At 47.7% G+C, this 15,087-nt stretch overlaps 1 protein-coding gene across 1 annotated transcript in view; it reads left to right on the top strand.

Annotated features, from left to right (window-relative positions):
• Nucleotides 1-3,086: 3,086 nt before the first annotated feature.
• tnfrsf21 (tumor necrosis factor receptor superfamily, member 21) overlaps nucleotides 3,087-15,087 on the top strand; it is a 32,208-nt gene continuing 20,207 nt past the window's right edge. The window contains exons 1-3 of the mRNA XM_080523992.1: nucleotides 3,087-3,190; nucleotides 9,656-10,355; nucleotides 14,010-14,603. Coding sequence (XP_080380118.1) covers nucleotides 3,152-3,190; nucleotides 9,656-10,355; nucleotides 14,010-14,603 — 1,333 coding nt within the window. The 5' untranslated portion in view covers nucleotides 3,087-3,151. The remainder of the gene's footprint in view (nucleotides 3,191-9,655; nucleotides 10,356-14,009; nucleotides 14,604-15,087) is intronic.

Genomic DNA, 15,087 nt, shown 5'->3' with positions numbered 1-15,087 from the left:
GGACCCAGACAGCCCCCCCACCCCCATCACACCTCTCTCCATCCAGGATGTGTATCCATCTACTGTAACCCCCTCCCTGACAGCCAAGAACCTTGGAGTGATCCTGGATAACCGACTATCCGGTGCGGAGAACATTGCAGCAACGGCTCGCTCCTGCAGATTCTTCCTCTACAACATCAGAAGGATACGACCATTCCTTACCAGAGAGGCAGCGCAACTCTTGACCCAGGCACTGGTCATCTCCCGCCTGGACTACTGCAATGTACTCCTGGCTGGGCTCCCCGCTTCAGCCATTAGACCTCTGCAGCTCATCCAGAATGCTGCTGCCCGGCTGGTATTCAACCTCCCCAAATACTCGCATATCACCCCTCTCCTTCGCACCCTGCACTGGCTCCCGATAGCAGCTCGCATCAGATTCAAGACCCTGGTGCTTGCATACCAGGCAGCTAAAGGGACAGCCCCTGCCTACCTGAAGGAAATGGTAACCCCCCAAACCCCTGCCTGCTCACTCCGCTCCTCCACCTTGGCTGGCCGACTGGCCCCACCTCCTCTACACAGCAGTCGGGCTGCCCGATCACGTCTCTTCACAACACTGGCTCCCCGCTGGTGGAATGAGCTCCCCACGGCTGTCAGAACGGCAGAGTCACTACCCATCTTCCGTAGACTGAAGACCCATCTCTTCAGGTTACATCTTAACTGCTCCTCCTGAGACATCTTCTGACCCTCACCACTACGTCTCCTAAAGACACCCGCTTTCCCCTCTACTGTGTCCCTAAGAACTTCTATTGCCCCCCTTGTACTGTTTCTCAGTTTCTCCAGTAAAAAAAAAAAAAAAAAAAAAAAGAAGAAGAAGAAGGTGATAGGGAGAAGGGTTTTCCTTCTATCAATGGCCCCGGGCCCGAGCTAGATTACTCTTCCTGCAACGAATGGTGGATTGCTGATTCACATGCTTAGTATTCAAATGTATTGATTGTAAGTCGCTTTGGAATAAGGCGTCTGCTAAATGCCAAAAATGTAAATGTAAATGACATCAACAAACTGTTAAAGAGACACAACGCCCACAAGGTAGCTAGACCAGACGCTGTCTCCCCACATTACTACATTGAAGCACTTTGCAGAACAGCTTTCTCCATTGCTCATGGACATATTCAACACCTCACTGGTTGAATGCACTGGTACCTGCCTGCTTCAGAACATCCACCATCATCTCCATTCCCAAAAAGCAGAGGATCACAAATCTAAATGACTACAGCCCTGACCTCTGTGGCCATGAAGACCTTTGAGTGCCTCATGCTGACCCACCTCAAGGCCATCGTCCACCCTCTCTTCGACCCACTGCAGTTCGCCTACAGAGTCTACCGGTCTGTAGACAGACGACGCAGTCAATATGGGACTCCGAGAAGGTCACCGGTTTATCAAGACCAAAACCTTGCGCCACCTGAACAGTTTCTTCCCCATGGCAGTGGGCCTCACAAACAAGCCCCCTGCCTCTCACTGACCCTGGGACTTCCACCCCCCCCCCCTCTCCCCGTCACACACACACACACACACACACACATTCACACACGCACACACATACAATGCACTGACAGTGGAATTTATATTAGTTTTACATTTATTATAAATTACAGCCTACATAATTATTGTTTTATGATAATCATGTCTTATGACCTATGCACCTATCTCACCAAGTCAATTTCCTGTATGTGCAAATACTTGGCAATAAAAAGGAGTCTGGTTCTGATTGAGATGTTCTAGCCTTGTGACTGCCAATGGCCCCTGGCTCGAGCATGACCTTTTCTTGCTGTGACTGATGGATAGATGATTCACTTACTTAGACAAATGTATTTGTTGTAAGTCACTTCAGATAAAGGCATCTGCTAATAATGCCAAAAATGTAAATGTAACCAAGATCTGTTTGTGCTGTGCAGTCATTACTGTTTGTTGTTGCAACAATGACTGTAGGAGTTGGCTTTACGTGTAGCAGAGGTGGTTTGGAAACAAGCTCTCATGATGAGGTCGTCAAGTGTCAACCTGCCTACCTTGAGGATATGTCTTGGCCTAATGGCAGACACTTGTGTCTTCCATGTGGAAACCTTGGGGGCCAGTGAAGTAGTGGTACACACTGGACAGGTTTGAACCTTTACCTGTACCTACCCTGATGTGGGCTAAGATTAAGGGTGTGGGTTAAGGTTAGAGCTTAAAAAGCATGTTCGGTGCGTTCAGGTTAGGGTAAAGGCCCCTTAAAATCCCTTAACAAATATATACATGCTTTACAGATCTTTATGAACATAGGACATGCTATAATGGGTGGCAACAGGGTTGAAAAGCACCAGTTGTAGTAGCCTGCTTAATTAATGCATCTAGAATTAATCTTCCGTTATTTTACAGGCCATATACAAGGTTCAGAAGGGCTTCATACTTAATATAGGTAATAAAGTTATACATGTTACAAATTATTTTAAATTATACATGTAAATGTGTATGTATATGTTACAGGCCTATATAGTTATAAACCGTTGTTTTGCATCCCTATGCCCAATCAAAATGAAATGAGAACATAAACCCAAGCTTTCATGTGTGTGTGTTTGTATTTCAGTTCTGGTGTGTCTCTGAGTGATGGACCTCGGACAAATACAGCCGACATACGTTCATCTATTCGCGGTCACACGTGCAAAACCCCCAATTTCTTCCCGGAAACAAACTCAACCGTGTTTGGTCGAGCAGAGCGCACTAGTGCCGAGTTTCGTCGTTGACGTCTGTCGCCAGATCCCGCCCCATTCAGTCATCGCCCTGTGCTTTGCTGCATAGACCGCGCAGCAACCTGCATCAACCCGGGCGGAATTTCAGTTTCTTATCCATCATCGCTATGGGAATTATACCGTTCTTTCAGAACCAAGCTCTCATCCCGTACTATCTGAAACCAGTCCATTTCGAGACACAGACTATAAAAACTGCCGGTTGAAGGGGAAGACCAGCAGTAGATTGTTTTTTATAATTGCCTTATACAATGCAGCATTTCTAGAATATGGTATGGGTGTCCTGCTGCAGATGCGGAGATGATGTACCACCTTTTGAGATGAGAAGTAACATTTCCTCTGATTTGGAAATGGGCATTTTTTAAGTTGATCAACTCTTTTGGGGGATAATAATGATCGGGAAGATGTCTGTGATGTGTATGTCCGTGGCGGTGAGTACCCGGCACCTTTGTGTATGGTTCTATTATGGTTCTATTCGGTTTATTATAAGGATTCTCCTTGACCGGCAGGTTCTCGACTTAAAGCGACAGCGCCTATTTTTTGCGTTTTTCTTTGTCCCGATTTAAACTTATCTGTAGCTAATCATTTAAATATGAGACATGTTATTAACTTTAATTACTTCACCGTTCATTCGTCTCCCATTGACACATTTGTTATGTGTTCATTTGGGAGAAATTCAGAATCACAAAATACCTATAGACAGAACAGCGTGGAAGGATGGAGAACAATAGCGCTCAGAAATCTGTTGTTTGACCAATGAGAGAGTCACTTTGTTTACCATAGTCAGCCTACCTGTACAGTACATGCGAATCACAGCTCTTCCTGTAACAGACAGGTACATGTTTTACCAATGTGTAAATGTTTCACTGTAACATCCGTCTTTTTAAAAGCCCTGCAGTGAAGCACTCTGTGTAGGGCAGTGTCTCTGAGTTCATATGCAGTAGTATTTACTGGAATCATGTCATACATAGACCCCTTCCTTTGTTGTTCACATAGTGGATAGAAGTATTGGTTGCATTTGAAATTCTGTATCTTTCCCCACCATGCCTCCATCCTATTTAAACACTTTTATTTCTCATTTATACATAGATATGTGTATTTCAGAACATAGACTGGAGATACTTATTAATAAGATGAGATTAAGATATGTAAGAATATCTTATATCTTATTATCTTAATATAATATAGGAGCTAATTTGTGAGAAAATCGAGTGTGCGATTATCTATGCATCCATATGTATTTCTAATGAATATCACACGTTTTAAGCACTTTTTGTGAAGCTCTTCAAACGGGGGTCATTTGGTGCATATGCTATTGCTCCATCAGACACCAGTCACACCACAGTCATTAACAGAGACTATTGCAGCTAACCTAGAACCATCGACCAGGGCTTGCTCAACATCATTAACATCCACCTAACAACACAAACTATTAATCCAACCCCCCCCCCCCCCCCTAAACCACAGCCTACATGACGCTTGTATATTGTATGTTTACCCCTCTCTGGACCCCTTCTCTCTCTGCATATTTTCTCAGGCGTGCCCCCCCCCTTACCCCCAAACCCCCCCACCCTACCCCCCACCTACCCCCACCCACCCTGTTTGTGTTTGTTTTGTGGTGGCAGCACATTCTGACATTATCACAAAATATTCTTCATGATCCTTCACTGGTGCATGAAGAAAGGCTCTGGCCCTCTCTGGTGTTTGTCTGTGGTAAATGAGCCATGGATGAGTCCAAACAGACAGCCTCTGTGTGAGGGGAGCCGGGGCCCTCTCTGCTGCTTCCCCGCTGCAGCTCCATGGCGTGACATGTCGCAACAGGTGCCCTGTGTGTGTGTGTGTGTGTGTGTGTGTGTGTGTGTGTGTGTGAACAGGGTAGTGAAGGATAGCATCTTAAAGATGTTGTCCAACATTGACTCAAACGCACACACACACACACACACACACACACACACTCACACTCACACACACACAGACACACACATGCACATGCACATCTGCACACAGGCATAGGCGTAAACACACAAACTCACAGACTGACAGACCGATACTCAAGTGCACACACACACACACACACACACACACACACACACACACACACACACACATAATTGTAGCTCTATTACTGCTGCGTTAGTCCTGTCCTCTGACATGGGCTGCGCAGCATTGCTGTAATCTGGATGCAGATGGCACCCCGGACTCTGAGCCTGACAACAATGGAATGCGTCAACTCCCTGCACATGCATGTGAGGCTATTTTGAGAGGATGCTGGGATATGTATTAATACACCCGACCAAAGGCCTGTCCGTCCATTTCCCCTATCAGATGTCCCGTGGTGGAAGGTTTCACTTGCCCTTTGTGTGTTCATGGGCAGCTCATGGATCTGCTTGCAAGCCTGGGAGGCTTGGGAGGTGTTATTTAACTTCAGCACGGGTGCACGTGCGCAAGCACACACACACACGCACCTGCACACACACAGACACACACAGACACACACACACACACACACACACACACAGACACACACACACATGCACACACAAATGCACGCACACACACACACACACGCTACTGTATTAAGTGGTGCACCACGGTCCATAACTTACATGACTACATTTACAACCTTGTGTCACACGTCATGTCCTGAGGCAAGGCAAGGCAAGGCAAGTTTAAGCACTCAAGATTAAGATAAATCATCATCATCATCATCATCATCATTATCATCATCATTATCATCATCATCATCATCATCATCATCATCATCGCCATCCTCATCACACCGAGGGGAGAAAGTGAAAGAATGTTCCGGGCGTTACCGAGGCGTGTTGATTGAAAACCCATTGGCTAATGGGTGTTCCTTTGTGTTGCTAAGGGCCCCTGTCGCCGTGTCTTGGGCGGGCCTGTTGTTGCCGGAGGTTGAGTTACAGAGTGTTGCAGTCCGTTTCTGCTGAGTCGAACGCTCTCTCTCCCTCTCCTCTCTCTACTCCCTCTCTCTCCCTCTCCTCTCTCTCCCTCTCCTCCCTCTCCTCTCTCTCCCTCTGCTCTCTCTCCTCTCCCTCTCCAGAAACCAACCCTGCAACCACCACCATCAGCAGCACTGCAGTAGTGGCATGCCATAAACCCGCTCCACACCCCTCTCTTGCTCGCACCCCCCACCGCGCCCCTGATGCCCAACCTTTCCTCTTCTCCTGTGTCCTTCACTCAGGGAGGGGGCAGGGGAATCCTGATTTCACTAACACTGATGGGGGGGAGGGGGGACAATGGGCTTAGCACCAAATTAATGTTATGTGTAAGTCATCGCTATGTCATTAGCATGACTGTGGTGTTTTGTATCAGCAGATTTAAATATATACAGTATATATGGAGTGGACTGAATCTGAAATCAGATTTTGTTTGGCTGTTTTGATATGTCAGCAGATTTGTGATCAACAGTAGGAAAATTGAAATACGATATACGTATATCCGGAATTGGGGACAAAAACTAGACATAGGCTACTTGATCTAATAACAGATTGTGTCACTCGTTTTCTTCCACTGCCCTTTGTAGATGGGGGGATGCCAGATATGAAATGAGGCATGCCAGTTATGAAATGAGGCATGCCAGTTATGAAATGCTGAAAACCAGGGGAGGCTGGTGGCGGTAGAAAACACGATATCAACAAAAAAACGTGTTTGATACCATTCCTCATTCCATGCATTACAATGTGCCTGTCCTACACCTGTGATTTCTACCTCCACCAGCCTCCCTGGGTGTAAACGGTAGGCACAGATTGAGAATAACACGCAGTAGCTTCCATTGCTTCATGGCCAGTCAGGCGCAGTAGACTCAGGCAGCAGCAGTCCTTTGACAGGATGCCAGCAGTGCGCTTCTCTTTTTTTAAACATTAGGAGATGCGGTGACACACACCTGCTCTCCTATAAGGAAGGAAGGAACATTCACTCACACTCTCTCTCATACATACACAGTAGACACACACACACACACACTGGAATACACACAGTAGACACACACACACACACACAGACAGACAGTAGACACACACAGACACACACAGTAGACACACACACACACGCACACACAGACAGACAGTTGACATACACGCACACACACACACACACACACACACACACACACACACACACATAGTAGACACACACACACACGCACACACAGTAGACACACACACATACACACACAGTAGGCACACACACATACGGTAGACACACACACATTCACACACACACAAACTCAGAAAACTGTCAATACTCATCACACTCCCAAACCCCCCCCCCCCCCCCCCACAAACACACACACACACACACGACTCAGCAGTCTGTCAATCCTCCATGTTGCAGTGTGTCACATGTTGAAAGTTCAACACTTTCTCTCCTTTCTGTGGGTAAACATGTGACGTTGCAACTTGAGCTAGGACACTGTGTACCCGGTGACGTTCATCAAAAGCCAGAGTGTATCGACCGAAGCCTTCTGTGGTTAATGATGTTGACTCTCACTCTCACCCTTATCTGATTTGAGAATTTTTTTCTTTCTTTTTTTTCCCTGTTATTGCCATGCAATCAACTTGTCAGTCAATTGCTGGAATTTGGTATTTTTTGCTCTAGGCACAGGGTCGGCCATAGTCTGTGCCCCTGGAGCAATTAGGGGTTAAGTGCCTTGCTCAAGGGCTTGCCTGGAATGTCAGATGGGCGGGGTTTGCACATTTTGGGACTGTTCCATTGGTTCCATGGCGCCAGGCACACTCAATCAAGCGCAGAAAAAATGATTTTGAATACTATTTGAACCCATGGCCGGGCCTGGGAAGAGAACTAACTGAACCCAGGGGCCTCGATAGTGGATCAAGCAATGGCTGCATTGTCCCGCCACTGTACTGCCATTGTCCCATCATTGTCCCGCTATTGTCCCACCATTGTCCCACCATTGTCCCACCACTTCATTGTCCCACCACTTCATTGTCGTGGCATCAGCAGAATCCTCCCCTTCACGTTGGCTGCGTGACTTCAAACCCGTGTTTATTCTGGTGGTTTGGTCCGTCTGGGTCGGCAAGCAGGCTGTGTGGGAGAAGCTCTCATCTCTAGTCATGCACTGCAGAGGGGAGCTTCCAATGAGATGCACATTGAATAATAACATTGGCTTGGGGTTTTGTTTTTGGAGGAGGAGGGGCGGGGGGCAACATAATTCTCTTGTTAAATATTTGAGATCTGATATTATGCCCAACAACGACAGGCGGGGTTCGAACACGGGTCTCCTGTACACCACAACTCTAGCTTAGCCTTGGGGGGGGGGGGGGGCTGGGGGGAGGGGTAGTTACACAACGACTAGCCGAACGAAGCTGTTGGAGGTTCTTTGTGAGGTCTGCAGTGCCAGTGCCAGTGCCAGTGCTGGTGCCAGTGTGTGTAAAACCAGTAAAAAGCACTCAGGAGTTTCCTCCCAAACTTTATAACACGGCTCTGTGCTTCTAAAGTGATGATGCAGCGCGGCCCGCTCCCTCTGAATATCACAGCTTATTGCCTCAAACATCATTTTTTTTGTGGCAAATTTGCACCTCAGCCAAAACAAGGGAGAATAACAGAGCCGGAGAACAGAGAATTTCCTCTGCCTGCCCCCCCCAGCGCCCCCCCCCCCCCCCCCCCAGCGGCCACCGCCCCCCCCCCCTCACCTATTTAACTGAGGAAAAGAAAACATGTGGGCTACTATTAGAAAAACTTTTATGTAGAAAGTGAATTATGGCTCAACTGAACATGAAAAACAGGGGAAGGAGCTGTAGTGGCTGTTCTCGTAGATGGCCTTTCACTGCGATGGAAGCCATTCAAACCATAATCACTTCAGAATGGCAGTGTTTATGGCGGTGCTGAAAGGAAGCTTGTCAGCGAAAGTCATACAGAAGGTCACCTCAAATCAACACAGCATTGTGGCTACTGTGCTCTTTTTGATTCACCAGGTGGCATTTTGACGGAATCCCCACTATGTGTTTTTTCTCTCTTCGGTAAAAACATGAAAACACATCACATTATTTTAATCTCATGTCCCCAGTTATGTACATATTTAAATGGCTAAACACCATACTTTGGAACTTGTGTTGTCCTGAAATATGACTACATTCACTTGACAGTGAAGCTGAATTAGTGTTTTTGAATCAATTAATTGCAACAGATTCTGTAAAACACTCTGTAAGACATTGATGACACTAAATTACCCTTGACAACAGGGAACCCCAACAATCTACAGTGACATCATAGAGTCTATAGACTGATCCATTCCCTTAGCGATGTCACTGTGTGTAAGCATGACTCATGGCTCTGAGTGTAGCCATTGGCTCTCCAGCCATCTCCCCAGAGCAGGTATTTCCCTGGACCCAGTGACCAGTGAGACCTATGAGTCACTCATTACAAGGATGACTGTGGATGACTGTTGCCAGTTAGATTTAAGTGTGACACATATCTTAGCTGTGGTTGTTTTCAGTATCTGTCTCTCATACTGAAAGTAACCAATACTGAAAACATTCTCTCTGTTATTGAATATTTCTCTCATATTGAAATGGGATGTCTCTCAATGTCCAACTAGGGACTGATGCTAACAATTAGCACAAGGTAAAGCATGATGGTGCAATACAATGCGTAATTGTATATACTATGTCCCTACTCAAATAAACTATTATTCAATTAGCACAAGCTAAAGCATGATGGTGCAATACAATGTTTAATTATAGATACTATGTCCCTACTCAAATATACTATTATACAGTATAATGATATCCTTCACAAATAGTCTGAAGAAAACAATACGTAGGCCTCAAACTGGAAGTCTATGTGTACTGGTTGTTTATTCTGAAGTGATTATCTAAGACCAACAAAGTCTCTGTTGTGGTTGCTGTCCTCAGCTGCTGTACTCTGTGGCTGGTGCCGTCTCTGGCCAGCCCCTGCCGTCCAGCCTGGGGGGCTCGGGGACGGAGCCCCTCTCTGCCCTCCTCTACCACCACACAGACCCCGACACGGGCGCCCAGCTGGCCTGTGACAAATGCCCAGCGGGCACCTACGTCTCCAGACACTGCACCCAGGCCAGCGTGCGGGAGTGCAGTCCCTGCGGCGAGGGCACGTTCACGCGCAGGGAGAACGGCGTCCACCAATGCCACCGCTGCAGAGCGCCTTGCCCCGCCCCCCTGGTTGAGAAGGTCCCTTGCACGGCCGCCTCGGACCGGGTGTGCGCCTGTCCTCCAGACACTTTCGGCCAGCAGGGCGGCGACACCTGCAACCCCCACTCCCTGTGCCGGCGAGGCGAGGGGGTGAAGAAGAAGGGCACCGAGGTGGAGGATGTGCGCTGTAAGCCGTGCCCGCGGGGGATGTACTCCGATGTGGCGTCAAGCGTGCTGAGGTGCAAGACACTCACAGACTGCCGGGCGCAGGGTCTGGAGCTGCGGGTAGCGGGCACCAGAGAGACGGATAATGTCTGTGTCAGCGCCACCGCGCCCCCCGCCGTGTCCCCTTCCTCGCCCTCCACGACCCCCCTGGGACCTGCACAGTCTACCTTCTTCCTGGAGCCTTCATTCTCCTCATCCTCCTCCGCTGGCCCTGCACATAGAGGTAAGGCGGTGTCTCCATCAAGTAGAGGCTAGTGATGGTAGATATCGGAGGGCGGGCTCATTGTAATGGAATGAGAAACACACGTGTTTGATACCATTCCTTATTCCATTCCATTCCATGCATCGCATTGGGTCCATCCTCCGATTTCTACCTCCACCAGCCTCCCCTGGCCTCGATACCCAATACCATCACCCTGGTGCAGTGGACTGACTACTTCATGTTTCTTTGCCCTCTTACAAAAGAGTTTCTGCGAATATCCCCATAGACCATAGGCCTTAAGGCTCCAGGTAATGTTGACCTGCTGCAGTGTGATCACTCTACCCACCTCCTGTCTGTCTGCTTCTCTATCCATCTGGGTGTTAGACCAGTAAATGTGCGCGTGTGTGTGTGTGTGTGTGTGTGTGTGTGTGTGTGTGTGCGTATGTGTGTCCGTGCGTGCGTGCATGCGCGTGTGTGTGTGTGTGTGTGTGTGTGTGTGTGCGTATGTGTTTGTGTGTGCAGTAAGTGTTTCAGTAGACAATGGCCCAAGGCACCACCTCAAGACAACCTGAATGCCCCATAAAATTTAGGGAAAGCACTTTTGACGGTTGAAAGCCACTTTAGGGAGGACAGCCCAGCTATGGAAAACATCCACAACAGCTATGCGTGCAGACTAGTCTAATGATCCAAGACAAACTGTCCCCAGACATGGGTGGTTTCCTCTAATTAGTCTGACACAACATCAAATATTAACCATCAGTACCAGACATCAAGGATAAAGCAACATGTCTGGTCTTGTCACAGACGACTCTGCTTTGGCAGAAAGACATTTTGATGCTTTCATTGTTCTAGCCCGATTCGCAAAGTTTATCGGTCTGCTGCTTTGTTGTTCTATCAGCGGAGGCTGGTGGAGGTAGAAATTGGAGGACAGGCTCATCATTTGATAACATTCCTTATTTCATTCCATGCAATACAATGAGCCCGTCCTCTGAGTTCTACCCCCACCAGCCTCCCCTATGTTCTACAGTAAATACCAGCATATACCTGTGTATTTACCCTGTAGCCTAATTACTCTATTGTTGATACTATGCTCTTATGAGGGCAATAACAACATAACTACACAATGCTTTTTTAAAATGGCACCCACTTATTCAAGGTATTTGCAATGACCATACTTGTCTTGTTTGAAGCAGGGCAAGGACAAGCAAGTGTATATTTTCTTATTAGGATGGGACAAAGTGTTACCCAATGGTTACAAACAGTTGTCTTTTTACTTATATACAGTCAAAGTGTACCAGGGGAGGCTGTTCGAGGTAGAAATTGGAGGATGGGCACACTGTCATGCATGGAATGGAATGAGGAATGATATCAAACAGGTGTTCTACCTCCACCAGCCTCCCCTGAAGTGAACTGTAATGCAGAGGTGATTGACGCATACGCACGCACGCACATACACACACACACACACACACACACACACACATACACACACACACACGCACGCACACACACACACACACACACACACACACACACACACACACACACACACACACACATACACACACACGTGAGGGAGAGAGTTGTGTTTTCTTCCCAATTTCACTCACAGCCAAGTGTTATGTTACTGTCCATATTGACCGCGATCACGAAGGGATGTTTAATCGGAAACAGAAACACCATTCAGGTCATTACTTCCTCCTTTTCTACGAAAACCATTAGTCTTCTGTGTATCCCAGGAAACCACAGATACATGTGAAATAGTTCTGTCCTCTGGAAAGTATGAAATCGTTTTTTTGGTCTTCCACAAATATGTTCTTTTGAGGGTTTTATTAAGGTCAGAGAAAATACTACATTCCTGAAAGGTTACACGTTCTCCTACTCCCTCACAGATAACGTCTTCCAAGAAAACCATTAGTTTCTTGGGGGTTTTGGGATTCCGCAAGGAAGGACATTTTGAGACAATTGAAAGATTCCTGACGTGTCTCACTTAAGAATGTAGCTACTCAAGATCAGCACAGCAATCTCCTTCTCCTTCTATCTTTTTTTCTTCGTCTTCTTACTGCCTGGTGCTTTTGTCCACGGTGATGTGTTAGTTTAGTATTTAGTATTTCACAGTGTCAGCCGTCTGTAGGAGGTCATTAAAGCCAAGGCTGTTTGTCCTGGGCTGGAGATAGATGGCTTCCCACTCGGTTAACTTCCCCTCTCCTCTTTCTATCGGTGTGTAGCACTGGGGGGTGTTACCAGAAAGATCTAGATTTAGGGCCCGCTGTGTTTGACATTAGAATGTTCACGGGCCCCTGTGTTGACGACAAACGTTCCATGACAATCACCTTCTGATTCTAGAATGCACATTTCGAATGTTGTTGTCATCACAGAACATTTGGTGCCAAGATGGAGGACAGTTCAACCAAACGCTGCCTGGTCTGTCCTGTATGTATACAGTATATGTTTCTGTGCTGTTCTACTGTAGAGATGGCCACGCCTCAGCCTGTGTCTCCATCAATGGGGAGGGAGGGGGTTGGGAGGGGGAGGGGAGAGGCATGGGAGAGAGGGGTGGGAAGGGGAGAAGCGGGGGGGAGGGGGGAGTCGGCCTGTTGCACAATCTGTCTGAGAGAGGTGCCAACAGCGGACAGTATGCCCCAGGGGAATGGCCCGGCGTGCCAGGCGACCTCAGACCAGTCTGCGCTGAGAGTCGTTGAGGTGCCGGTATAACAGCTTGGTGTTGGATTACACTTCTCTGTTGATAACTGGATCAGAGGGATTTACCGCGGATCCAGGTGCCAGGCCAAAAAGCGTTCCCCCCTTTATGATCCTGCTATTAGAAAATGATAATCCTGTAAGTGATCGGACCTGAGGTATTAGAGGTCACGGTTAGGGAGTTTTTACAGAACGAATCTCTGTAAAGTGTCACGTAAACAAGTGTCTAGTGTTTGCCTATTGATTGATTTGACGGTTTGTTTTGTTTCCGTGTGATAAAGTAGACTACTGACGTTGTATTTATTGTTTCTGCTTATTGCCCATATTGGGGATGATATTATCAAATAAGATCAATTCAATTTCATGTTCATGTTTAACAAGTTTATTTAGTTTGACTGGAGATGGCTTATGTTGTTGACCTTTTTGCAAAGTCAAATTCAGTCTTTTTCAATTCAACATCCAATCCAACTGAAGCTGTGACTGCAACTGTAATGAAATCTGTTCCATCTTTAATCCAACTACTACGGCAGCTGGATGAGCAATCTACTGTAGTGCTCATCTGTTGTGAGATTAGGTCGGACAGCACAACTGGAGCTGGCCGGGCCCCATTGGGGTGGGGCCAGGATCAGGCCTGGGCGGGGCCAGGATCAGGCATGGGCGGAGCCAGGGCGGGGCTGTTCCTGAGCTGTCGTGTCAGGCAGATTGCTTGAAGGATTAAAGTTTTACAAATTCTCCCTTCTGTTTTGTTGCCTGGGTTAAGCTCATCCTTAGAGTGAATTTAATTCTCTCTCTTTATCCTCACCCCTTCCCCTTCTCTCTCTATCTCTCTTTCTCTCTCTCCCTCGCTCTCTCTCTCTTCCTATTTGTTGTGTGTGTGTGTGTGTGTGTGTGTGTGTGTGTGTGTGTGTGTGTCAGACATTTACAGTCTGTCAGCAGGTGGTGAGGAGGACTTGGAGCTCTCTCTGAGCGCTACAGGGTCTCAGCCCAGCCCCAACAGTAAAGACCCCGGGCTAGCCCTAGCAGGCACCTCAGAGGACCACCTGGAGGAGGAAGACCACCATGCAGAGGCCCTAAACCTGGCCGTCCCCTCCACGCCTGAAACCGGACCCAGGGAAGACCCGGCCCGCACTCCCCCACACCGCAAGCACTCGCAGCTGGGCCGCGAGCACCACCGCACTCACCCGCACCCGACCGCCAACAAGAGAGCCATGGAGGGAGTGGTGGAGGGGGTGGAGGGCATCGGGACGGGGGAGGGACAGGTGGGTGGGGGGGAGGGACAGGTGGGGGTGGTGAACAGCCCGGGGGGGTACCGGCCTACCCGGAGGGGGTCCCCCAGGCCGAGCGCACACACGCACTTTGACATCAACGAGCACCTCCCGTGGATGATCGTGCTGCTGCTGCTGCTGGTGCTGGTGGTGATTGTGGTGTGCAGCGTCAAGAGGAGCTCCCGGGTCCTGAAGAAGGGGCCCAGCCAGGACCCCAGCAGCATCATGGAGAAGGCCATCCAGAAGAAGCCCAGCACCCCGCAACACTTCAAGGAGAAGTGGATCTACTACTCCAACGGGCAGGGTGAGTCATCCAGGTCACCGTTCATCGGTTTAACCAGGAAGAGTGTGTGTGTGTGTGGATGTGTGTGTGTGTGTGTGTGTGTGAGTGTGTGTGGTAGGGATGGACGGTTTTTCGGTTAAACCGAAAACCGGGGTTTATAAAAATAGAAACGGTTTTTTATCAAAACCGTCTGAAACCGTTTTTTTTTTTTTTTTTTTTTTTAGAAGAATAAATAGAATAAGAATAAAACTGGAACATGTCACATGTTTGTCGTGTGTGAAAATAACAATGATACAGTCTGAATCTGCCGCGCAATGAGTGAGAGGTTTGGTCAGTTGTGAAGAATAACTGAGGATTAATATCTAATTGGGATTATATTTAAGGGTAACGAATCACTCTATGGGAAAGATAGTTGCCTTCAGTTATTGGTAGATAGGAAAGGTTTTTTACAATTACTCGCTTACATTTAATAAGATCATTTTCGCTGCTCTCTGTAAAGCGCATT

This window comes from Nansenia antarctica (assembly GCF_963989245.1).
Source record: "Nansenia antarctica genome assembly, chromosome: 1".
NCBI classification, from domain to species: Eukaryota; Metazoa; Chordata; class Actinopteri; order Argentiniformes; family Microstomatidae; genus Nansenia; species Nansenia antarctica.
Note: the sequence above shows the minus strand (reverse complement) of the source record. Positions and strands in the feature narration are given on the sequence as shown.